General features: G+C 43.1%; 1 protein-coding gene across 1 annotated transcript in view; it reads right to left on the bottom strand.

Moving 5' to 3' along the window:
- RMND5A (required for meiotic nuclear division 5 homolog A) overlaps nucleotides 1–23305 on the bottom strand; it is a 61756-nt gene extending 38451 nt beyond the window's left edge. The window contains exons 1-2 of the mRNA XM_003908939.5: nucleotides 22467–23305; nucleotides 1933–2075 (exon numbers count right to left, since the gene is read on the bottom strand). Coding sequence (XP_003908988.1) covers nucleotides 1933–2075; nucleotides 22467–22608 — 285 coding nt within the window. The 5' untranslated portion in view covers nucleotides 22609–23305. The remainder of the gene's footprint in view (nucleotides 1–1932; nucleotides 2076–22466) is intronic.
- Nucleotides 23306–26147: the final 2842 nt, after the last annotated feature.

The raw sequence follows: 26147 nt of genomic DNA, 5'->3' as shown, positions 1-26147 counted from the left end.
TAATCATGACAGGACAACAAACATAAACTAGGAAACGGGGACATATATGGTCACCCTACAAGCTGCAGAAAGCATAATTGGTGAATTGTTTGCCCAACTGCTCCAGATCTTGGTCAGTAGCCCACACGCTACAATTACAGTTGCTGAGCCCATCCCCCCTTATTCCAAGAATCTCTGATTGGCTGCCTTGGAAGCTTTAGCTCTTCTCACTGTCACAGCACCTTTGGTTCTACTGTCCAAATGCTGACCCTCTGTTATAACTGCAAGCAGACTGGTGGTCATGCAGATGTCCCCAGGAACTTATTGGGGTTCTCTCTGAACTTTGAGCCATTAGAATCACCAGGATGCCTTGGTCACTGTCAACATCAAAATCTGAATCTTCTTAGACACCATAAGTAGTTACTGTACCTCTAGAGGAACAAAGGGTTCTTCACCCACAGTGATTTAGGACCATCTCTAAAGTGCCCCATCACATTCTAGAAGGATACAGCTGCTGGAAGAAAACGAAGTGTCCCACCACCACTCCCATAGTTCTTAAGCTCACACACACCAACAACCATTCCAGGAACCAACTGAAGACTTCAAGTATCATAGTACCAAATAGGGTTGATGTCAAACCCACTTTTAAAATTGTGTTCACTCTCTTGGAGTTACCGAACAGGCTTCCCAAACTCAAAACCATTTCAGAGAATACTCACTGCCTTCCCAGACTTTGCTGGTGACAGCCATCACTGATGTAACAAGGTGGCTGGAACCCTGTGGCTGCCAAAACCAACCTTTGACTCTTTGGCCGAGTCAAACCCCTCACACCACTATGGGAGTGGTGAGAACTTTCTGAAAGGTCACGAACACTTCTGTAAGCCACGACTACCAAAACAAGTCCTCTGAGCCCCTGCCACTCACGGTCTTGTCATACCACACCTACCAGTGAACAGTAATGCCTTATAAGCATATAGTCCTGACTCAAACAGCATCAAGCCTAGCCTTTTCACGGGATAATTTCTAACAGCTGGGTCTACCCATGAGTTACACGAACCACTCTCCAGATTCAATGAACTTCTATTACCTCTGTTACAACTATCACTCTTGTGAGTACAGACTAAGTAACTCATAGGACTGTTTAGAAGATGCCTTTGCTACAAAGGGCACTCCTCAGAAGTTCTTCCTACCCTCCCAGCAGTTTACGATGTGTGAAGAGAAACACCCCTGACCAGTCACAATCTCCCCTATGTCTGAAGTAGTCAGAGGTATCACACAGTAACCTTCCGCTACTTCTCTTAGGCCCCAATAGGACTATGAACTCCATGAATAAAATCCGCCAGTACTAAAAATGATAACTGCTTATAAATCAACCACCAGGTCAAAGATGGCTTACTAAAAAAATGTCACAAGAAAAAAAACATCAAATAAAAGTGACCAGCCTCACTGCCTAGCAACCAACCCACTCACTCATTCACACAGAAGGCAAAATTCAAAAGTAGCTGGGATGCTCATAGGAAGATAACAGTTGGGATGATGCAGGGGAGACTGATACAAGGCTGTTATTCTAATCATCCCATAACAGGGACAGAGTCACAGCTAGGGAATTATTCAGGAATTAGGAGAAGTTACTCCTGGTAAACAAACTCCCACATATTGGGTTAAAATTTCTTTGGAACTTTATTCATCATGACCCTAGGAGCTCTAGTCATGTATTCAAACGGATAAACAACAAAGCTATAAAAGCAGAGAGTTTTAATTTTGTTTTTATTTTTTAAATAATAGCAACAGGGAACCTGAGTAAGAATAACATGGTAAAACGAGACCTGCAAAAGTTATCAAAAGCAAACATGACAGGAGTAGCACACTTTGTGAAAGCTAGTGTTATCAAAGTACTGACAGAAGAAAGAGAATGAAGCTAAAAAATACAAAACACTTCCTTCAATACCATACCTTATCAATGGCTTTTCCAACCCGAGAAACACTGCTGTGGATGTCTTTGTGGTCCGAGGCCAATTTTTGAACAGTATCCTTTATTCTCTTACAGCACTGTGTCAAAACAAGTGAAAGTGTCCCTGATAATTCAGCATCTTGGCCTATTAAAAAAGGAAGAAAAAAAAAAGAAAGATTGGTTACTCACTAAAACAAACCCAAAAATGGCAAGTTTCTAATGGGCCTTTTGGACCACAAATATGGAAGAAAAGTGAAGAAAACTCAGTATCTGCTTTGAAGCTGATGGTCACATTCATAGATGTGATTTTTCAAATGGATACTAAGAAAGATATAATTTTTTTTATTTTGGGAAATAAGAAAATTTTACTGTGAAAGGAATCATTTTTACCATTACAAAAACCAGCACAGACTGTGAATAATACTGTCAAGGCACTATTATTTTTGAGAAAATAAGTCTATGTGAATAAACTCACTTATTAAACCCAGTTACACTGTTCAAGTCATTCTCAAAACGTTCTGATTGTTACTAAATTTCCTCAACAGAGACGATTTAGTGCAAACACATCATATTCCATATAAAGAAGTAGAAGAAAACAAACTTCCCTGGATACCACCATGTGCGGAAAAGAGTTAACACAGCAGGTCATAGACTGCTACCCTTAGAGAGTCCTGCTTACAAAGTCGCCTCTTGGCTGACATATAGAAACTTGGGAGTTTGGGAGTGTTCCCATCACTCCCTAACTCAGTGTTCCCCCTACCTTTTTGGCACTAGGGACCAGTTTCGTGGAAGACATTTCTTCCATGGACGAGGGCTGGGTGGGATGGTTTCAGGATGAAACCGTTCCACCTCAGATCAGGCATTAGTTAGATTCTCACAAGGAGCACGCGCGCCAGATCCCTCGAATGTGCAGTTTACAACAGGGTTCATGCTCCTCCGAGAATCTAATGTTGCCACTGATCTGACGGCAGGTGGGGCTCAGGCGGTAATGCTCGTTCACCGCCACCTGCCCCCTGCTGTGCGCGGCCTGATTCCTAACAGGCCACGGAGGGGTCCTGGTCCATACCCGGGGGTTTGGGGACCCCTGCCCTAGCTGAAAAGAATGGCTCATTGTGCCTAAACTGTTGTACAGTGTGGTTTATGGTGAACATCTGCTTTCCTTCTGGGAATCTACAATTTTGATACCTGCTGGGCAGTGAGTACCTAGCTTTCTCCTGGCTTGGAGAAAGCTTCCAACAGTCCTCTCCCAGTGAAGTCACACGGAACATGCTTAATTCCTGCAGCCATGGGTTGTGAGAAGTGTTAAGGGTTGCCTACCAGGGACACTCATTAGAAGCTCAGTGCCCAGGATTTTTATTGGGGGCTGGTCACCAAGGCACCCACTGCCTAACTCTGGACTGCCTAACTTTGGACTTTTGCCCCATGAATCTTTTCCCTTTGGTGGTTTTGCTTTGCACCCTTTTGCTGTAATAAATTTTAGCTAAGATTATATGCTGAATTGTGTGAATTCTTTTAATGAATCACTGGAACCTAAAGGTGGGTTTGAAGACCCCTGACACACATGATCAACCAAAAGTTACTACAGTTTACATCCTTTCCCTGAGCTACCTCCCTCCAAATTTTGTTCCTACAGCGGGGAAAAAAAAGAGGAGAACGGAGAAAAAGAAACAGATAAAACAAATCCAGTTATGGTATTTGTCATTTATCTCTATATCTACATATTCCCACCTGTAAGCAACAGGCCTGGTTTCTGAAATGCTAACCAACATTATATAGCAGAGGTTCTTGAATTTTAATTTACTTCAGAATCACTTAAAGTTAAAACAAAGTAGCTGGACCCTATCCCCAGAGTTTGTCATTCAGTAGGTCTGGGATGGGACCTGAGAATTTGAACAAGGAGCCCAAGAGTACAACAGCCCTAGGATGCCCACTCATTTAACCAATATTTATTGAGCACTCATTATATGTGACAGGTACAGCAGTGAAACAAAATAACCAAAAATCCCTTCCCAAGAACTTAACTTCTGGCAAGAGACATAACACACAAAATAAGCAAACTATAAATGATGACAAAAGATGATACATGCTACCTGGGGGAAAAAAGCAGGGTAAGAGAGATGGGGAGCATGTATGGGTGGAGCAACCGCAACTTTAAAACAGTGCTGGCATGGTAGGCTTTACTGAGTAGATGACACTGGAGCCAAGACTTGAAAAAAGTGAAGGAACTACCTACCATGTGGCTGGCTGCTTTGGGGAAAGCATGCCAGCCTGAGGGGAGAAAAGCCCTATTGCAAAATACACCTAGACTATTCAAACAACAAAGAGGCCAGCATGTCAAAAGTGGATTTCTGGCCAAGGAAAATAGAAGAAGAGGTCCAAGAGATAATGGTTCTGGTTTGGTAGGATCTTTGGCATTTTAAAGACTTAACGCTTTTACGTTGACTGAAAGGGACCACTGCAAGGTTTTGAGCAGAGAAGGCATATAAACTAACAAAAAAAATTTTTTGGGGTTTTTTTTTTGTTTGTTTTTTTGAGACAGGGTCTCGTTCTGTTGCCCATACTGGAGTGCAGAGGCACAATCTCGGCTCACTGCAACCTTTGCCTCCCGAGCTCAAGCAATCCTCCCACCTCAGCCTCACAAGTAGCTTGGATGACAGGTGCCTGCCACCACACCAGATAATTTTTGTATTTTTTGCAGAGACAGGGCTTCACTATGCTGCCCAGGCTGGTCTCAAACTTCTGTGCTCAAGCAATCCTCCTGCCTTGGCCTCCCAAATTACATAGATTACAGGCATGAGCCACCATGCCTGGCCGATAAAACATTTTCATATGGTCAGTCTAACTGGCAACAAGAGTACCAGAACTGAGCAAGAAAATAAGAGGCTGTGGCAGCAATCTAGATGAGAAATGACACTGGCTCAGTCCAGGATTTCGTGACTGGACATGAGGGAAGAAAAGGACTCACAGATGTCTCCAAGGATTCTAGCCTGGGTCAACTAGAAAGATGGGGTTGTCTTCAATTAAAACAAAAAACAAATCAGCACTTTGGGAGGCCAAGGCAGGAGGATCACTTGAGCACAGGAGTTTGAAACCAACCTTGGGCAACAGAGTCAGACCCTGTCTCTATAAAACATACAAAAATTAGCTGGGCATGGTGGCACACGACTTTGGTCCCAGCAACTTGGGAAGCTGAGGCGGGAGCATCACTTGAGACTGGGACATCTAGGCTGCAGGGAGCTACAGCACTTCACTCCAGCCTGAGTGACAGAGCCAGACCTCAACTCCCCATCCTGCCAAAAAAGAATAAAGGCTGAGCAGGTATGAGGGATGAGGAGAGAGAGAAAGTTCAGTTTGGGGCTTGTGAAGTTTGAGACGTTGAGTAGGCACCTCGGTGCATAAGTGGAGGAGTTGGTGAGATATACAAACCTGGAGTTCAACAGCAGTGTTAGGGCTGGAGATACAAATTTGTGAGTCACTGCCATATATACATATATATAAAACTCAATGCATGGGACTATATGAAATCATCGGAGGAGTCAATACAGACACAGAGAAGTGATAAAAGAATTGAGTCTTGAGAACACCAAGTTTATGAGGCTGGGAAGAAATAGAACTGGAAAAGGAAGGCTAATAAAGACTGCTGAAGCACTAACTGTGATGGAGGAGGAAACTCAAGAAAAGTATAATGTTGGGGAAACCAAGAGAAGAAAATGTGTCAAGGAAGGAGGAGTAACCAGCTGTGTTGATGTGCTACTAGGTCAAGGAAGATGTGGACTGAGAATGGCCAGTGGATTTACAATGTGGAAGTAACCAGTGACGATGACAAGAATAGTTTCTCTAAAGCTCTATGAAAAGAAATCCTAAAAGGTTACAGGAACTGTGAAGAGGAACTATATTAAGTCTGTTCAATGACAACTACTGAGAGAAATGAAAAGGTAAGAAAAAAGCTTTCCTTATCTCTAAATACAGTTGCACAAAGTTTCTATCAAGTGTTTCCAATTTTCAATGACACAATTAGGTTTCCAACTTCTAATAATTTAGGCTAAGACAAGACTTGGTACTTCAAGAAATTTTCAAAATCTGTTTAAAAGGTGTTCCATAGATTTCTTGGACCAAAAGCATCTAATTGCCTCAGTAGCTCTGTTCTGACCATTTCTGATCTTTCTGTACTTAAAGCATACCTAACCTCAATAGCCTCATCTTCTCTATGAACCCATCTGACCACAGACTTACTCTCTCCTTCTGAATTCCTGGTAACTTCTGCCCTCTCCCCTACTCCCCCCGCACTTAACTATAACCCATTGTAACAATTTCATGTATATATACCATCATCAGTCTCTACTAAACATAAGTCCCCAAAGGAAGGCCAAGTCCTTATTGCAAATTGTATACTCCAGTTTTATGTTAATAGTGCCTGCAAATGTGCAACATATACAAGTATCTGAATTGATGGTAAATAAAGTGAGGAAAAAATTGTTTTTTTTTAGAGCCATATTCGACAAATGGTGCTGAGACAACAAGATATCCACATGCAAAAGAATCACATAATATATAAAAACTAATTCAAATGAGCCAAATGCAGTGGCTCATGCCTATAATACAAGCACTTTGGGAACCCGAGGTGGGTGGATTGCTTGAGCCCAGGAGTTTGAGACTAACTTAGGCAACATGGCAGAACTCCGTCCCTACAAAGAATACAAAAATTAGCAGGCGATGGTGGTGCACGCCCCTAGCCCAAGCTTCTAGGGAGGCTGAGGTGGGAGGACTGCTTGAGCCCAGAAGGTCGAGGCTACAGTGAGCTGCGAGCATGTCACTACCCTCCAGCCTGGGCAACAGAGCGAGACTCTCTCTCAAAAAAATAAAAACAAAAATAAAAATTAACTCAAAATGGAATAAAGACCTAAATGTAAGAGCTGAAACTATCAAATTCTTGCAAGAAAACAGATGCATTTTTGACCCTGAATTAGGCAATGGTTTTTCAGATACGACACCAAAAGCACAAGAAACCAAAGAAAAAATAATTAAAATGGACTTCACCAAAATTAAAAACTTTTGTGTTGCAAACACTATCAACAAAGTGAAAAGATGGTTCATAGAAGGGGAGCAAATATTTGGAAATCACATTCTGAAAGGGTCTAGTATTCAGACTATATAAAGAACTCTTAAAGCTCAACAATAACAAGACAAACACCACAATTTAAAAATGGGCAAAGCACAAGGCACCGTTCAAGCCTGTAATCCCAGTACTCTGGGAGGCCAAGGTGGGAGAATCACTTGAGCCCAGGAGTTTGAGACTAGCCTGGGCAACAAGGCAAGACCCTGTCTCTACAGAAAAAATACAAAAATGTGGCTGGGCATGGTGGCTCATGCCTGTAGTCCTAGCAACTAGGGAGGCCGAGGCAAGTGGATCCCTTAAGCCCAGGAGGTTGAAGCTGCAGTGAGCTATGGCTGCACCACTGCATTCCAGCCTGGATGACAGAATAAGACCCTATCTCAAAAAAAAAAAAAAAAAAAAAAAAAAAAAGAAGTAGTCAAAGATTTGAATAGACATTTTTCAAAAGAAGATACACAAATAGCCAATAGGCACACAAAAAGATGCTCAATAGTATTGGTCATTTATGAAATGAAAATCAAAACTACAATGAGATACTACTTCATGCCCACTGTGATTGGCTACCAGGAAAACACAGTAACAAGTGTTGGAAAGGATGTGGAGAAATTCAAAGCCTTCTCCATTGCTATTGGAATATAAAATGGTGCAGACACCATGGAAAACAAGTTGGCAGTTCCTCAGAAAGTTAAACAGTTATCATATGACCCAGAAATTCCACTTCTAGTTATATACCCAAAAGAACATGTGCACACAAAAACCTGAATCAGAATGTTCACAGTAGCATTATTCGTAAGACAAAAACTGGTAACAAACCAAACCTGCAAATGATGAATGGATAAACAATGGATTATCCAGTCATTAAAGGAAATGAGGTGCTGATACATACTATGACACAGATGAACCCTGAAAATATTACATTAAGTATTCAATAAGCCAGACACAAAAGGCCACACATTGTGTCATTTCATTTACATGAAAGGTACAGAATAGACAAATTTACAGAGACAGACGTAGATTAATGGTAGTTGGGGTGGGAGGAGGCAGGGTGGGAATGGAGAGTGACTGTTAGTAAGTGCTGGATTTCTTTTGGAAACAAAGAAAATGTTTTTTAAAAGAAAGTTATACCTCCTATCCATCCAGACTCATTTATTTCTACATCAGTAGACAACAAAGTAGGAAAAATATAAAAAATAAAAAGGGTGCCAGGCACAGTGGCTCACGCCTGTAATCGCAGCACTATGGAAGGCCAAGGCAGGCGGATCACTTGAGGTCAGGAGCCTGAGACTAGCCTGGCCAATATGGTGAAACCCCGTCTCTACTAAAAATACAAAAATTAGCTAGGCATGGTGTTGGGCAGGCACCTGTAATCCCAGCTACTAGGGACGCTGGGGCAAGAGAATAGCTTGAACCCTGAAGGGGGAGGCTGCAGTAAGCTGAGATTGCACCACTGCACTCCAGCCTTGGTGACAGAGCGAGACTCGAGACTCGGTCTCAAAAACAATAATAATAAAAATAAAAAAGGAGAAGCCAAGCTGGAGGAGAGAGGTCACCTAGAATTTACCACTGAACTTCCACGCACCAACCTTGAAATCTGCTGATATTTTCAAATCGTAGTAACTTATAGACCTGGAGTTTGGTGCTGTTTGTTACCTCCTTTTCTTCCTTTACCATCTACAAATTCCTCTAATTTTTGGTTTTCAATTTTATGAATGACAGATACAAGCAGTTTACGGCCAATTAATTAACATTGAGAGTTCTCAGAATGCTCCAAGGAAAAATAATTTCTACATGGTATTTGGAAACTCAAGAAAAGCAGAATGGAATAATGTGAAAGAGAACCCTGGGAAAGCCCTGTTAAGAGAGAAATATTTCACTAATGCATTTTCAAATGGATTCAGTGGAAAGCAGCCAAAGGTAAAAACAGGTTTGAAAATCACTATAATGACCAGACTGACAGTCAACAAAACTTCTGTAAGTCCTACTAGGAGAGTTCTAATGTTTTTTTGATCTCTCTGTATGAAAACACAACCTGCTTCTAGGGGAACCTTTATGTGAATGAAATCTAACTGGATTCAGTTCCTAGAAGAAAAGCTGGGAAGTTAACTGTGACAGTCATCTGCACCATAACTACATCCAGGTTGGCCACTGCAGTGGTCACTTATCATCCAGGAGAAAGTCCTGCACTAACTGTGTCTTCCAATGTAATAAACCCAGGGAACCCAGGCCCAATACATGAGCCTGAAAGAACAGCTCTGACGCAATGCTCACTCATCACTGAATGGTCACAAGTACTTTTTAAAGTCACTTTTATGATTAAACAAGTATAAGAATTAGCATGTTCAATACAAGCAAAGAACCAACATATGTAGACAATCTACTTGTGTTGCTTTATTAAGTTAAAAATTTCAATACAATAGAATAGCACCTTTTATCATATAAACAGATTTTAAGCACAACACTCTCAAAATTTTCAAGTTCTGCCCTTGAGACTCACTGCTTTGCCATTTTAGGATGTATGCCCACTAGTTTCACAGAAACAATAAATTAGAAAAATGTTTCCACAGCATCCTATACTTCCCTATCAGAGTTTCATACTTTGTTGTAAATAGTTATTTGTCCATTCCTCCCACAAAATTAACTTTAGTAGGAAATATGACTAATCCTCGATGTTTAGCATAGTAACTGGCATATACTACACATTCAATAACTAGTTACCAAAAGAATACATATGAAAATAATTAATTATGTATTACATAATCTCAATTTCAAACCCAGCATTGAAGACTGTCTGATACTACCAATACCCTCTGAAACTGCCAGCAGTTTCACTCAGCAGTTCACTGATCCCTCACTCTCTCACAGAATGTTTAGCATCTGCTACACAATAGCACTGCAGCCTAAGTTCTCCAAATATCAAGTAAGTTAGGAAATAATACTGTTCCTGATTGTCAACAACATTGTCGCCTAAGTAGAAAATCCCAAGGAATCTACACACAAACACAATCCAAGAATAGGTGAGAGTTCAACAAGGTCACAGTATCCAAGATCAACACAAACATACAAACACACATATGCCCACATATTTTCAAATAAGACACATTCATAAAAGAGTCCCCCCACATCAGTTCCTTCTCTCTTCCAAATAACGACTTCTCCCACCAACCCCAGGAATTAATGGGTTTGTGCTCTGACTCAAGTCACTTTTGAGACAGTTTCTTTTTTACAAAACTATTCCCACGTTTGTCAAAGATGCAATGAAACATCTCTAGTACATAATGTGACCCTACAAAAGTACATTCTAAGTCAGAATATAGGAAGGTAGAACAAATTTACATATTAAAAGGGTGACTGGTTTGCACAAAGCTAAAAACTGTAAAATCCCTAGTTATACCTTGGTTACATCTTCAATATAGTTTTAGCATTTTGTACATACATTTGTTTTACTTTCTTCCTTACTGATCACAAGGGTTAAAAAAAACTATGTCTCGTGTCCAGCTCTGTGACAAGATTTACCCACTATTTTGACTCACCTTAATACAATCAAGACAAATACATCATTAACACCGACAAGTATGTTTCTCATCCCTACTCAGTATTTGCAGTTTTAATTTTCTGTCTGCCACTTATTTTTATGATATGGGGGGATGGGGGCTCAACTGCACACACACACGGTTAAAGATAGCATTGCTAAAACTAAACAGCTGGTTGGTAGGCAGCACACCATGCTGTAGCCTGAAATGTCTGCTCATCAGGAGATAATAAAAAGTTCTAATTTGGTCTATAAAAGGCAGTTAGTTTAAAGGTGTCAATTACACCATGAAATACATGCTGCCCACGAGTCAAACATGAGACATGAGACCTACCATACTTGAGAGCACTCTATAAAAAAAGAGGGAAGCACAATATTAAAAAGTATTGTTGAATACAAAAAGTATTCAACCTTTTTGAAAATCATCACCACTTAAGACTAGAATATTTTCAGAGAAATAAGATTTCCCAGAAATCACTAAGACCTGGCTTGACATTTTAATGAATATCCTGTAGGCAGGAAAAATTTAAAATATCCAAGTTTATAAATATTACATGTATTGCATTTGAGCTCTTCTGAGTTATAAAAAGTTAACTCCACTTTCATAAGATGGACAAAGATCTTAAATTTAGAATTAAGTGGAAAGCAAAATGGAACACAAGTTCTGATGCAGATAAATACGAAGAAATCCATTTAGGAAACAAATCTAACCGTACCTAAATAAAAACTCAGACCTCATAGAGATATACTCCGGAATTCATTCTAGATTAGCTATTTAAATAAAAACATTAAAATCAGAAAGCAAAAAGAGTATTAGGCATCACTAAGAAGGCTGGTGCGGGGGAGAATCTACGATATACCACTCTTATAAAAGCCTTGATGCCTTAAAATACAAAATGAAACCAAGAAAAAACAGAAAAAAAAAAAGGTAAAAGGGAGAACTATGACATTTAGATTCAACTAACATTTATTGAGTGCTAAAGGCCTGCATCAGCAGTGTTCAAGATACTTTTCCCATGTTATCAATTTCTACACAGATTTAAGAAATTTAGAATGGGAATAAAGTAGATAAAGGATAAAAAGATCTAAGATTGACTCTACAAAAATCACTGACAAGGTGACCATAGATATCCTTGCGAAGTATTACAATAGAAAAACTTGAAACTTGAAAAGGTAAGGTTGGAATTTTTTAAAAATAAAGGACTATTTCACTTCGTCTGTAGTAAAATAAACTGCGGTCCACTGAAACTTTGGGCTTCTTGTGAGCTACTTCAGCACCTAGGACACAGCGGCTGCTTAGAGGAAGGAGAAAATGCACAAATAGAACACATCAATTTTTTTCTGGAGGAGGTACACACAGAAAACAAATTTTTTTCCATATATTAGTAGCTGGTAAATCTGCAGAGTAAAAGAAAGCATGGTATTTGGTGTTCAACTCCTGACCTTTCAGAGAACAGTAAATTGACAGACAGGCATTCTGATCCAGAGAGATTATTAAAGACCACTGCATCAAATTAGAGGCACAGTGTGCTGCAAAACCAAGCATGAGGAAAAAATGAAATAAAGTTAATATTTAAGAGCTAAATTACATGGTACAGACTAATAGTGCTACTGGAGCAAAGAACAATATCAATGACTATCATAGAGAAGACAGGAAAGGCTTCAAAGTATATGAGGCAAGAACTGCAGAGAGAAGAAAAAAGATACAGGCACAAGATTTTGTTTGTTTTTGTTTTGAGACGGAGTCTCGCTCTGTCACCCAGGCTGGAGTGCAGTGGCGGGATCTCAGCTCACTGCAAGCTCCGCCTCCCGGGTTCACGCCATTCTCCTGCCTCAGCCTTCCGAGTAGCTGGGACTACAGGCGCCCGCAACCACACTCGGCTATTTTTTTTTTTAAATTTTTTTTTATTTTAGTAGAGACGGGGTTTCACCGTGTTAGCCAGGATGGTCTCGATCTCCTGACCTCGTGATCCGCCCGTCTCGGCCTCCCAAAGTGCTGGGATGAGATTTTAAACATATGTCTGTGACAGTCACATTTTAGAGAACTTGTTCACTCCCTTCAAATTCCAAGTATAAAGACTTAATCTCTAGGCATCTCATTTATCTCTGAAATGAAAGGTGGGACCACATTAGATTTCCTGTAGCATTGGAATCTGGATTTCATATTTAAAAATCAAACTCATGCCGGTTGCGGTGGCTCACGCCTGTAATTCCAGCACTCTGGGGGGCCGAGGTGGGTGGATCATTTGGGGTCAGGAGTTCAAGACCAGCCTGGCCAACATGGTGAAACCCCGTCTCTACTAAAACTACAAAAATTAGCCGGGTGGTAGTGGTGCACGCCTGTAATCCCAGCTATTCGGGAGGCTGAGGCAGGAGAATCACTTGAATCCAGGAGGCAGAGACTGTGGTGAGCCAAGACACTACAATCCAGTCTGGGCCACACAGTGAGATGCCCCTTCCCCCCCCCCCCCCCCCACCCAAAACAAAAACAAAAACAAAAACAAAATCCAACTCAGATTTCTACCTTTCCCTCTCCTAAACTTTCTATTTTCTACCTGGTTCCATAATGATCTACCCATCATTCATGTTTAAAACCTTGGATTAACCTTTGGTTTTTCCTGCCCTTTTCTCCTACTCTGCCAGACTCCATCTGTGCACCAACTCCTTGTCATTCCTTCCCTCAGAAGATCCCTTTCATGGGTCCCTTTAAATTTCTACCACCAGTACCCAAAGACAGGTCCCTATTTCATCAAATCTAGGTTGACACTTAGCCTCAACTAACTAACCTTCTTGCCTCTACTCAAACCTCACTCCCAACTCCAAACCAACCTAAATATTGCTGACAACTGGTCTCTGATGATGTCCCTGTCCCCTCCCTATTCAAAATGTTCCCACCCCGCCCCAAAGTAATTCAGTATCTTCCCAGTCTACTACTTTCCCTGGTATCCATAGCTTTACAAAACCTGATTCCAATGTAATTTTAATGCTCTTATCGCTCTTCCCCTGCAATCTGGTCCTTCACCTCTCACTCCTCTACACCTTTGTTCTTGCCATCCTCCCCTCCAGGCACTCCATCTGCTTTTTCTACTATTCGCATTCAATCTCTGCTACTAAAACTTCCCATAGGTAAAAAGAGTCTCTCCTTGTCTCAAATCCCACCCCTTTTTATCTGCACCACTCATGTAGCATTTAGCCTAGATACACAACCTTGCATTATAGGGCACTGCTTTTGTTTGTGTCTTTGTTAAAAAAATGCCAGTCTCATCTCCCTAACTGGACACAAAGTTCTTAGAGGATGAAAATGCTTGTTCTTTGTAACTCCTAGAAGATTTTGCTTAGTTCTACCTATAAGTGGTGATTAATAACTACTGATGAGGTGATCTAAAGTTCAGTTGAAATAATGCCTATCTACTCCCATGCAGTTCTTTCTAAGGGCTCTTTCTCTTCACTGGTGTCTGTACTAACCAGAAGCACTGTTATATACTGTGCCACGGTCTTGTTTTTCCCCCTTTCAAATATGAGTCTGGTTTCTCCAACTAACTTCTAAGTTCCTTAAGACTCTTTCTGATACCTTTTCAGCATTCTTTACAGTGTTAATCAGACCACTTGGCACAGAATGGTATTTAACATAAACCAGTAATAAAGACACCTAAATATTACTCAAAGTGTCTCAATTAAAGAGCGTGTGGGCCGGGCGTGGTGGCTCACGCCTATAATCCCAGCACTTTGGGAGGACGAGGCGGGCAGATCACAAGGTCAGGATATCAAGACCATCCCAGCCAACGTGGTGAAACCTCGTCTCTACTAAAATTAAAAAAAAAAAAAAATTAGCCAGGCCTGGGGGTGTGTGCCTGTAATCCCAGCTACTCGGGGGACTGAGGCAGGGGAATCGCTTGAACTCGGGAGGCAGAGGTTGCAGTGAGCCAAGATCGTGGCTGGAGCCACTGCACTCCAGTCTGGGCAACAGAGCGAGACTCCGCCTCAAAAAAAAAAATTAAAAAAGTGCTTAACACTACTTAAGGCACAGACTTTATAAATAACACGTCTACCTTGTTTTACAAATTTCAAAGCCAGTTCACATCTATTATCTATTTCATTCTCATAACTCTGTGATGTCAGTTAACTGAAGGAAAAACTGGCTAAGCAAGATTGTAGGATCAGGCTGGGTGCGGTGGCTCACGCCTGTAATCTCAGCACTTTGGGAGGCTGAGGCGGGTGGATCACTTGAGCCCAGGAGTTCAAGACCAGCCTGGCCAACATGGCCAAACCCCGTGCTACTAAAAATACAAAAATTAGCCGTGCATTGTGCACACTTGTAATCCCAGCTACTTGGGAACACATGAATCGCTTGAACCCGGGAGGCAGAGGTTGCAGTGAGCTGAGATCACACACCACTGCACTCCAGCCTAGGTGACAGAGTGAGACTCTGTCTCCAAAAAAAAAAAACAAACAAAAAGGTTGTAGAACCAGTAAACTGGCAGTGCAAGGATTCAAACCCAGACCTCCTGGGCCCAGGGTCAAAATTTTAGGTACTACTCCACAAGTACAGACTCATCTTCTCAACTAGCCTCCAAGTTCCTGGAGGACCAGGGCCATGAATAACATTTCTTTTAAAAGATTATTTCCTCATCTCCTCCCAAATGTCTTCATGTATCAATAAGATGAATTAAACCCATATGAATTCTGCAGATACAACAAACTCATCAGAAATAACACACAGCCTGACACTACATTGTGCCCCCGTAACAGAAGAAATCACCATCCAGGCCTCCATCTTAAGTGGAGATAGACTTGGTAATATAAGCCTATGTCCTCCCCAAACGACATTCCCAAACAGCCATTTTGAGCTCAGCCACACAACCACCACACTCACATAAGGTGAAAGCATACTGTATTTCTCAAAATCCTCGACTCCTGCCAGATAGTCTAGTCTTTGTTTTTTGAAGGGTTGAGCTAACATCTAATCTAAAGAGAATGGCCAGGAGTTTCTGCTACTCTTAGAGCTTTCAAGGAAACGGCCAGTTAGAGAGCATCATCTCCTGGAAGTACCATGGGTCTCCAAGTACACATAGCTCAGAGCCAGGGCCCTCCACAATTTTCTCCCTAATCTGCATTTTGGGATCATTGTCAAAGACTTCAGAAGCCTTACAGATGAAGAAGCGGGGTCCTAAATAACAACAAGTTAGTTTTAATATTCCAAGTGAACAGTTTGCTAAAACACCATTTTCACCATCCTAAAGACTAAGAGACTAAGACATGAAAACAACAGAAACTTCTCTATCAGCTGTAGTATAATAGTATCACACAAGTGTTGGCAAGTTTCTCCTTACCAATGTTATTATCCAGAGTTTACTTTGGAAATAAAATAACTTTAGGAAAATAACTTTACCATGTCAAGCATTAAAGTAATTTCAAAAAAGTTCCCAAGAGGAATATGAACCAAGTTGTATTCTCTAGTCTCCAGATTAAGTCATACTAACAACTCACTACTTGAATTATATGAACATTATAGTTAGGAGGCAAGGCAAAAGCTGAGAAGGCGAGACTACTCAGGAAAACATCTCAGAGAATGTTACTGATACAACATGTAGCTGTTCCACTGTAATAGACATATATTACTCTGTCTGGGTTTAAGTGTTCCTTTCTAGAACTGTCTCTTCTCTACCTGATGAACAGTGTATCATAAGGCCAGATACCTCCTGAGGGGGTGAGCACAGCTCAAGGTGGCCAGAAGACCTGGCTCCCTGGCCCCAGTTACTGATTCAGGGAGAGAATCCAAAACGGAATAATAAAGGTACTCCCTGGAGTATCTCCAACAAAACAGCCACGTTCCTGTCTTTTGAGCTCCATTGGTCATCTCTACCCCATGGGAAGCAAACTTCCCTGAAAATGAAGCCAACAGTTGACAGAAGAGAAGATCAGTCCTGATGACATCCTTGGTGCCCCTGGAGCCAGCCTAGCCCTAACCTCAGCCTATTTATACATCCACAAATTCCATTTTAATGAAAACTATTATGTCACCTGCCAGTCTAAATGAATAAGGGGCCCAAAAACAAAGAATTAATTATCTCCAGAGTGAGCCTGGAAAAAAAAAAAAGGCTAACAAAGTTAAATCTACTTCTAAACCCAACAGGAAACACCAATATACTGACCTTTTATTCTTATCACCTAAAATAGCCTAAATAACTAGAGAAACAGTCTGTTCTTCTCTTAGAATATCTGAACAATGTCCACCCAAACTTTTATTTATGACCTACTGATATACTATTTTCCAGACTAGATGTTAAACACAGATACCAAACTGTATTCAAAACAAAGTCACTATTGACTCAAGAGTGTCTTGTCAGTATTTAGCAAAAGTCTAGGTAACAAAGGGGCAACCTGGCTATGTGGCCTACTCCATGTATACCACAGAATAAGGCTAAAAAGGTAAATAAGCTACTAGTCTACCAAGCCCTGATATAATACATTTACTTTCGTTGAAAACAATATACTCAACACTGGTCAGCTCTGAAAAAGCACAGATCATTCATATACACAAATAAGCATACTTTTCAACACATATATATAATATACACAATCCACATTTTAGAGTGGAAGATTATACCTAACATGTGACCTTCAACCTCTGGTTTCCGTGTCCTGATGCAATATCATGCCACAGCGATGAGTTAAAAATGTGACCTCCACAAGATTTTTTTTTTTTCATGTTTACTTGCCTACTTACCTTCTCATTTGTTACCCCCACATTTTTAAAAAGAAACCGGTTCTCCAACTGGTAACCAAATTTTCAACAGTTTCTTTGATTCACCAAAGAGATACGGGTAGGAGTTATGGTTTACATGAGTTTTACTACTAAAAGTCACAAAATACACATACACCAAAGGAGTTTTAGGTGCCAATAGAGTGTATGTTGATCACTCCCACAGATGAAGGCATCTTTACCAACTTGCAAAGTGAGATAACACTAAGCCTTAATCATAGTAAATGGAAATACATATCCGATTCCTTAAAGAAAAAAGGGAAAGTGACAAATCGTCATTTCACTGGATTCTTTTAAAATTTTTTCTGGAGGTCAGGCGTGATGGGTCATGTCTGTAATCCCTGCACTTTGGGAGGCCGAGGCAGGTGGATTGCTTGAGGTCAGGAGTTCCAGACCAGCCTGACCCACATGTTGAAACCTTGTCTTTACTAAAAATACAAAAATTAGCCAGGCGTGGTGGTGGGCACCTGTAATCCCAGCTACTCGGGAGGCTGAGGCAGGAGAATTGCTTGAAGCAGGAGGTGGAGGTTGCAGTGAGCTGAGATCACACCACTGCACTCCAGCCTGGGTGACAGAGGGAGGCTGTCTCAAAAAACAACAATGAAAATTTTTTTCTGGAAACTGGCATTTACGTCTGTGAAGTGGGCAACCAGGTGGTCCAGGAACAAGAGTAGAAAGATTTTTCACTGGGTGTGCTTTTTTATCATTTGAGTTTATACCATTTGAATGTACTATTTACTGGGTTATCTTTTTCATTGTTTGAATGGATACCATTTGAAATATATGACCTACTAAAAATTAATAAATGCATTTTAAATTTAGAAAATTCCTTGAAAGTCACTTTCAGAAACCACATTAGAACTCCGTTAAATAATAGTCTAAAAATAATCAGAAAAAAATACTGCATGTCCTTTACTCTTACAAAAACTGCAATTTTCCCAAGTATACTTTAAACATGTCCTGAAACCATTACCAACTGTTTCTGCCTAATTTTCTTTCACAGAGTATGAATTCAGAATACCAGCAAAACATGACAAATAGTTCTTTTCTGTTTTTCCCTTCCACCACAGTGGTGCTAATGGGAAACAACATAAATTTGCCAATAGGAAAAAAATGCTAAAAGGCATATAATCACAAATCAAATCACCAAAATTTAACCATACAGTAGCTAACCCTGTTAACTCAGGGTTATCCAAAGCGTGGCTCCCATACCACTGACGCAAATGGTAATTTTAGCTAGTATGTAAACTAATATTTAAATGGTTATGAATTTATTTTAACATGTAGTGTATTATACCTAATACCTACGCACCACATGTAGGACTACACAAATATCATTGCCTAAGATAAATCTACTTAAGTAAAATCGTTAGTCCATCTGAAAAGTAAGAGTGCACATGTGTATGAGTGAAGTTTTAGAAGCACCAGTGCACTATACAAATTAGATCAAGGCACACTGGGAATGACCACCAGCCTACATTAACCACAATGAACCTTACACCAAACTTTGTGCTCACAGAGAAACCCTCACTGAAAGGCTGACACAACTAAATGACAGAAGTTGTGATCTCTATTCCTTTTACCTTGGGCACCTCACTGCAGGCTCTGGCTCACTCCCCACCCTCCTATCTACCACCCTAAGGTTTCTAATTCCAAAGGCATGAAGTCTAGAGTCAATCAGTCTCCAGGGAGAGGAATGGTTTGGGCCTTGACACAGCTCTTCAATATTCTCCGTGGGTTCTTACTGCTTCTTCATATTTCTATTACAACTATGTTGTCCCTGAACCACCAATATTCCCTAACTGGCTATGGTACCAAGTCAAAGCCTGCACTTCCCTCTCAGAGTCTTATATTCCATTATTGTTCTCTGCTGCAAGCCTGATACCAGCACAACCCCATTTAAAAGAAAAAAAAAAAAAAACATATTCTGTTCTGAGGCTGATGGATTTGGCTAGAGGTGGATTAAACGGGACAGCACAAACCAATTCACCCAGGTATGAGAGACCAGCCCATACTATCCTCATTCCCCCAAGGGTATTTGCACTAAGAAACTTTCATTTAAAAAAGATTAATGAGAGAAATTTTATGTGAAAGAATTTCAGGCTACTTAAAGGTGATTTAGACCACCTGAGAAATTTTAGGGCTCACTGCAGGACTATCTAACTAAACTCTATTTATGTATGATCAGTTTCCATCACAAACTATCCTAACAGCTCATTTAATATATAGCTGTCTGCTCACAACTTTAGAGAGGAAAAAACATTTTTAACACAAAACATTCATCCTCAGAAACTGAACCAATCCCTTTACGTTAGCTAAAGGATGCTTCTGCAACAGTCATTCACCAGTATGATGCAATGATGTGTTCCATGTAGTCCTCAAAAATTCTGTTTTATTCACACCAGATTCTTGCAAGATTACCACACGTAATCTCAAAGAATGAGGTCTGGAAGTCCTGACAAAGGGGTCCCAATTAGAGCCTCTTAGGTTACTGGGATCATTTGCCCAGACAGGTATATTCAGAAGCCCTCAAATCTTCCCTTTAAACTTGAAAATAGAGTTCCAAACTCAGTTTTCGGTGAAATACCTTTGAGAAGGGTATATTTAAGTTTCAATGTAATATCTACCACATCACCTGCTGAGAACTTTAATTTAGAAATCACTTGTTTTCAAAAATACCATAGCCCAGATGCCAAAGCATGATGTTTATCTTCACACAAAAGAACACCAAAAGAAGAAAGATTTTATTTGGGAAACTAGACCTGACTATTTTCTTTCACGTTTTTACTAAGTTTTAGCTAAAACTAAAGTAAACTACCTTTAGTCACTTAAACCTATTATTGAAGAATTAAAGGAAATCAAAGAGATACCAATATAAGACTAGCAATTTGGTAGACAAGAGGGAAAAAATTAGGCTGAAAAAGGAACACACAAACTCACCAACTCAGACTGTTTTTAACAGCATAGCATACTGTGTGGCCAACACCCCTCGGACCATAAATTCTGAGAAAAGTTCCCTAGTACCCAGTGAAGAGGTCAAAAACAAAATCTTGCCTCAGCAATTCCTCACCATCATTTTATCCAATTGAGACTGGCCCTAAATTTTCTAAAACAAAGCTCACAATCACATCCCCCTTCAACTTACATCCTCTATCATGGAAGAAAGGTACTTTTTGTTCCATCATTTTCCTCTCAAACTCTGCCTATGACCTGGTCCCTACAAAGGAAATGTTCCTTCCACCTCTCCAAGTCTAGGCCCTTCATTCTCTTCCTCCACTGGTTCCTTGGCGGGGCCGGGAGCACAGAGGGAATACCTCCCACCGCTGTACTGGATTTCCCACACCTCGGTTCACATCACATTTTTCTTCTTAACCCCCAGTAATCTGGCTTGTCTTAGCAATTCTATGAAACTGCAAACACAGAGGGTTACTGACTCCCAATAGCCAAATAAAAGCCGACCAACCTCTCCTTTTCTAAGCCCTCACCCTTTTCGGTTTCTGCTGGCTCTATCCAGCCTTGGCTCTCCACTCGCCAAGGGAAATTCAAGACTGCGGTTAGACCCCAGTCTTTCTTCTGTGCAATCTAAGTGATCCCCTCCACTGTCCTCCTAGAAATGACATCAGAAAACAGTCTTAGACCTATGCATCTTCAGCCACCAGTAAATATGAGAGCCCTCGATTCTATCTTCATTAAGCCCTTCAACTTTAACCTCACATGTCCAAAACCAAATTCAAAGTCTTCCCAGGATTCCTGTCCCATTCCACCTTCACTTCCCCGTATCTATGAACTATATCATCATCGCCACGTCAAATTTCCCTTCACAGGCAGCCACCAAGGTCTGCTCGTTTTTCCACACTAGTATTGCAACTCCTATGAGAATTAATGTGGTTTTTCCATATTAATATCTCATCCGCTATGACTGCAGGTTTGCTTCCTTCCTGGAGTTCAAAAATGACTGCAGTGCCCAGAACGAGAAGTTGCTGTAAGACTCCTTTCCCATGGACCAGCACCCATCCTCATCTGAAATGCAGTCTGGGAAAACAAAGTGTGAAAAAACGGAGGAGGAGGGGAGAGACACTCAGCGAACGCCACTGCCCTCATCTCACCTGCCACAAATAATCTGCATCTTCCCCCAGCAACCAAACCGTCCTTCACATAAATTTCTGTTCAGTCCACAAGCTGAGAAGCCCCCTCAGCCTCTTTAATAAACCCATTAAATAAGTCCTTTACTTATTGATCAAGAGGAATCATCGCTGTGACTTTTTAAGTGTAAGAAAACCAAGCCTTTAAAAGTACTTGTCCTCAGGGCTTGGGGCAATAAAAAAAAAAAAAAAAACCTAGGTGAAACACCTTCTATAGGAAAATTTATTGTTTTTTTGAAAGAACTTGACCAGACAAAGCAAGTAACCAGCAACATGTGCACAATTTACTTGGGCAAACGTCGCCCGTTCCCCCTTAGTGTCATCAGAAGGTACACTAGGAGAACAGAAGGGTTTGATTGAGCTGGTTTCCAAGGAACCATGTCAGAGCCGCTGCGGAGTTAGAAGCTGCGTCCACACAGCAGCCAAATCATGAAGTTGCAGGAAAGGCTGTTGTTAACCCACAGCTAAGAATAACGCTCGACTTTCCAAAATAAGACGAAGAAACGAAGTCCCCAGGCCAAGGATTCGCGGCGGCACAGAGGGGAAAGGGGGCCGCCTGCACTGCCCTCATCACTCAGAGCCTGGGGTCCCAGGCGATTCGCGCACGGCCCGCAGGACCGCGCCGCGAGCACCACGTGAGACCCTCGGGGCCGGCTGGGGGCGGGGGACGAGGGGCGCCCACTCGCGGGGGCGACAATTTGCAGGTGCGGTAGGCGGCCCCCACACCCACGTTTATCCGGACTGGAGCCCGCAGCTCCTGGCCGGGTTTCCGGGTGGTTCGCGCTCCTTCTGAATTAGCAGCGAAGTCGCGGCAGGTTCGAGGTAAATCGGGCGAAAAAGAAGAAAAAGTCTCAGGGGTCTGGGGGCCTCTGCGCCCCAGGGGAGGCGAAGGCCGGGCCAGAGGTGCGAGGGTGGGTGAGGGGTTCTCGCCGCGGGGCCGGGGCTCGGGCGGTGGGCCTTGCCCCGCGCGCCCACGCGGGCCGCCCTACCGTGGCTCTGCAGGATCTCGTGCTTGAGGCCGCCGGTGTAGTCGATGAGCTCCTCCAGGCCGCGCTCGCACAGCTGCCCGTAGCCCGAGAACTTGTGCAGCACCTTCTCCAGCTCGCGCTCCACGGTCACGCACTGATCCATGCCGGAGGCGGCGGCGCTCGGCTCCTCGGCGCCCGGGTGTCCGCAGCCGTTCGGCCCGAGCCCCGCCGAGGCCGCGTCCTGCTCCTCGTCCCCCAAGCGGGCGGCGCGGGAGGCTGAGGCAGCCGAAGCGGCGGGCGCACTAGCCGCGGCGCCGGGGGAGCCCCGCGCAGCCGGAGCCCGCCTGCCCCATGGCGCCCTGGCCCCGCGGCGCGTCGCCGCTGCTCCCGTTCGCTCGCTCCACCCGGCCCCGCGTCTCCGGGCCCCGCTCGCGACGTTCGGGTACCCGCGGCGGCGCGGCCGATTGTTTTTGTTTTCACGGGAACCGACTGATGACCTGGTTCTCCCGGGCGGCACCAAGCGCTGCCGACTGGGGGGAAGGGGATGGCCACCCGCGCGAGGAAAGGAGGCGGCGCGGGCCGTACCAAGCGCACCCTCGGGTGGGGGGGCGACCCGGGGAGAGCGGGCGGGGGAATGCGACCCGCGCCCACACGCACCGCTGCTCTAAAGGCGTGGGCCGTACCACGCGGAAGGCGTGCGAGGGAGAGGGCGAGGGTGGAGCGAGGCCCCAATTGGCCTGAGGAGCTAAATAGGTAACTTTAGAGACAGCCCCAGCGCTCGGAGAGCGCTACAACTACGCGCTCCGTAAACAAGGGGGCGGAAACCGGCCTTCACCACTCCGCCCAGAAGTGGGGAAACCCAACCAATGGGCGCGGGGAGTGGTAAGAAACCAATCCCTGGCCGAGGCGTAAGTCTTCAGCCAATCCAGGCTGAGGGGCCAAACCAACGGGCTCGCTGTTGGAGGGGTTGACTTGGAGAGCGTAACGAGAGACGAGTAGTTTCTGGAAAGCCATAGGGGAAAACCAGACAAAAATACAAAGGGCTGTTTTCCGTAGGACGTCGCCCTGACCCCAATTTATTTCGTCTCCTCATCGCTCTTAAGGGAAAGGGGTACCGTCATTCCGAACTTTTGGGCGACGCATCCACCTCCCGGGATGAAAAACCAAGCCAGGCCGCCCGGGCTGGTGCTGCGGCGGTTGGGGCGCTAATGGGAATTAAAGGCGGGGATGATCAGGCCCGGGCGAGGGGAGCCGCTTGCTGCTAGCGAAAGGCCCGCGCCGGCTGTCAGCGCTACCCCGGGCTTGCGACACCCAGGAAGTCATGTCCCCATCCCCCGCGGGCCCTTTGGCCCCTTGGCCGGGAACCTCTTCTCCTGACGGTGGCCTCGCCCCAGAGCCATGTGCCGGGCAGCTTAGCCGGGTGGAAAGAACACGCGCTGGAGAGCCCGGCAGCCTGGCCCTTGCTCCCTAGGAAGCCTTGTGCTATCGGATCGGATCGGCTTTGCCCCCTTGGGTAAATCCTTCCCATAACTTGCTATGACGTCTCCAGCCTTGGCCTAGACCTCCTTGATCAGGGTCGGCTGCACTACCTTTGCATTTCTTCAGGAGCCCAGCTAGTTCGTGATTGAGGGCCTCTGCACTTGCCCTTTCCTTGGCCCGGAAAACTCTTCCTCCTGCCTTTTTCATCCTAAAGTTCTCAGCTCACTTGTCCCCTTACAGGGTCCTCCCCTGGCTGACCACACAACTGTACTTCCTCCCCACCGTTAATACCATAACACATTTTATTGTTTCCACACCACTTAAACTCTGAAATGATCTGATGTTTTATTTTTCTGTCTGCACTACTTACATAAAACCATGAAGGCAGGCCCCTTGCCTGAGTTTTTTGCTGAGAACAGCCCCTGGCGTGAGGTGGTAGGCAATCCTTTTTTTAAGATTAAAGTGGTAACGTTTTTGAGCCTTAACTTCCGTATAACTGAGAAATAATTGGAATTAATAATACTTAACTAAATTGTGAGATAAAGGAGATAATATATGTAAATACCCATAATAGACTCAGGAAAACCACATGATAAAGGTGGTGGTAGTCATTATCAGGGCAACCCCAAATGATGTTATTTCAGATCTCCTTTCTCCCCACTCACCCCATTTTTCTTTCTTCCCTCTTTTCTTGGCAGATGTCTCTGATTCTTACTTCACAGATTAAAAAAAAAAAAAATCCAGCTCCAGCGACCTCTGTCACTCTTTTCCAAGTATTGCTGTGTATCATCCATTCTGTGAACATTCTCATGTACCCAAAGGACCAGGAGCCCCTTCTTCCTTTCCAGGACAGCCATTGAGGCCTGCGGGCTGCCTCTCACCCCTGTCCAGATCTTCCCCCTCTTTCTCTGCAGTAGTTTCTTCCCTTCTGCTTTCAGCCCAAATGGGTTTGACCTACCTGGGGGAGGAACCTTCATTTAATCCTCCTCAAGCACTCATTTCCTTTCCTGCCAAGCTGCCTAGACAAATCTACGTTTATTCCTCCCTTTTCTTCAAGGATCTCCTTGATAAGCTCAGTCACCCTTTTCTCAGTCTTTTTTTTTTCTTTAAAGGGTTGTTATAGTATGAAATATTCCATTTAAGGCACTCAACAAAATGCCTGGCACAAGGTAAGAGCCATGATAATCCACTGATCTCAAATAATCAATGACTCCTCATTACCTACATCTTCAGATCCTCTCTCAAGGACGTGGGCTGCCCAGTGTAGCAACACAGCACAAACCCCTATCCAGGCATGAAGCACTTTTCTACCCTCGGTATGACTTGAGTACAGCTCGTTCGTACTTTGTCTTCTCCTGGAACACTTTTCTTTATTCTGTTTTTCGAATCCTCCCTTTCTTCAAGTAACAAGTCTTACTTTAGTGACACCTTCTAGAACCTAGGCCTGCACTCTTGAATACCATAATCACCAGCCAGCCACATGTAGCTTTGTTTGTTTGTTTTTTGTTTTTTGTTTTTTAGAGATGGAGTCTTGCTCTGTCAGCCAGGCTGGAGTGCAGTGGTGCAATCTCGGCTGACTGCAACCTCTGCCTCCCGGGTTCAAGTGATTCTCCTACCTCAGCCTCCTGAGCAGCTGGGACTACAGGCACACACCACCACGCCCAGCTAATTTTTGTATTTTTAGTAGAGACAGAGTTTCACCATATTAGCCTGGCTGGTCTCAAACCCCTGACGTTGTGATCCATCTGCCTTAGCCTCCCAAAGTGCTGGGATTACGGGTGTGAGCCATCACACCTGACCCACATGTAGCTGAATTGAAATATAAGGTAGATAATTTAAAATTTAGTTCCTCAATTGCACTAATCACATCTCAAATAATAATCACATGTAGCTGGTGGCTACTGTATTAATCAGTGCAAAATAATTATTTCCATCACTGTAGAAAGTTTTGTTGGACAGTGCTGATCTAGACCATGACCACAGTAAAGTTACCAGCCCTACCTTTAACTGCTGAAGACCTCTGTATAAGTCATTTCATGTCTTAGTGCATACTGCCCCCATCGTTTTAGTTAATTTTTCCAACATGTGCCTTGTTGACTCAACTAGACTATCAGCTTCCAGATCTCCCATGATTTAATCAGCATGAAAAGAAGTGCTTGTTAAAGGAAAAAGAATACACAAATTAGAGGAGAAGAGGCTTCAGAGTTAGCTGGGAGAGAAAAA

The sequence above is a fragment of the Papio anubis genome, chromosome 14 (genome assembly GCF_008728515.1).
Source record: "Papio anubis isolate 15944 chromosome 14, Panubis1.0, whole genome shotgun sequence".
In the NCBI taxonomy this organism is placed as follows: domain Eukaryota; kingdom Metazoa; phylum Chordata; class Mammalia; order Primates; family Cercopithecidae; genus Papio; species Papio anubis.
Note: the sequence above shows the minus strand (reverse complement) of the source record. Positions and strands in the feature narration are given on the sequence as shown.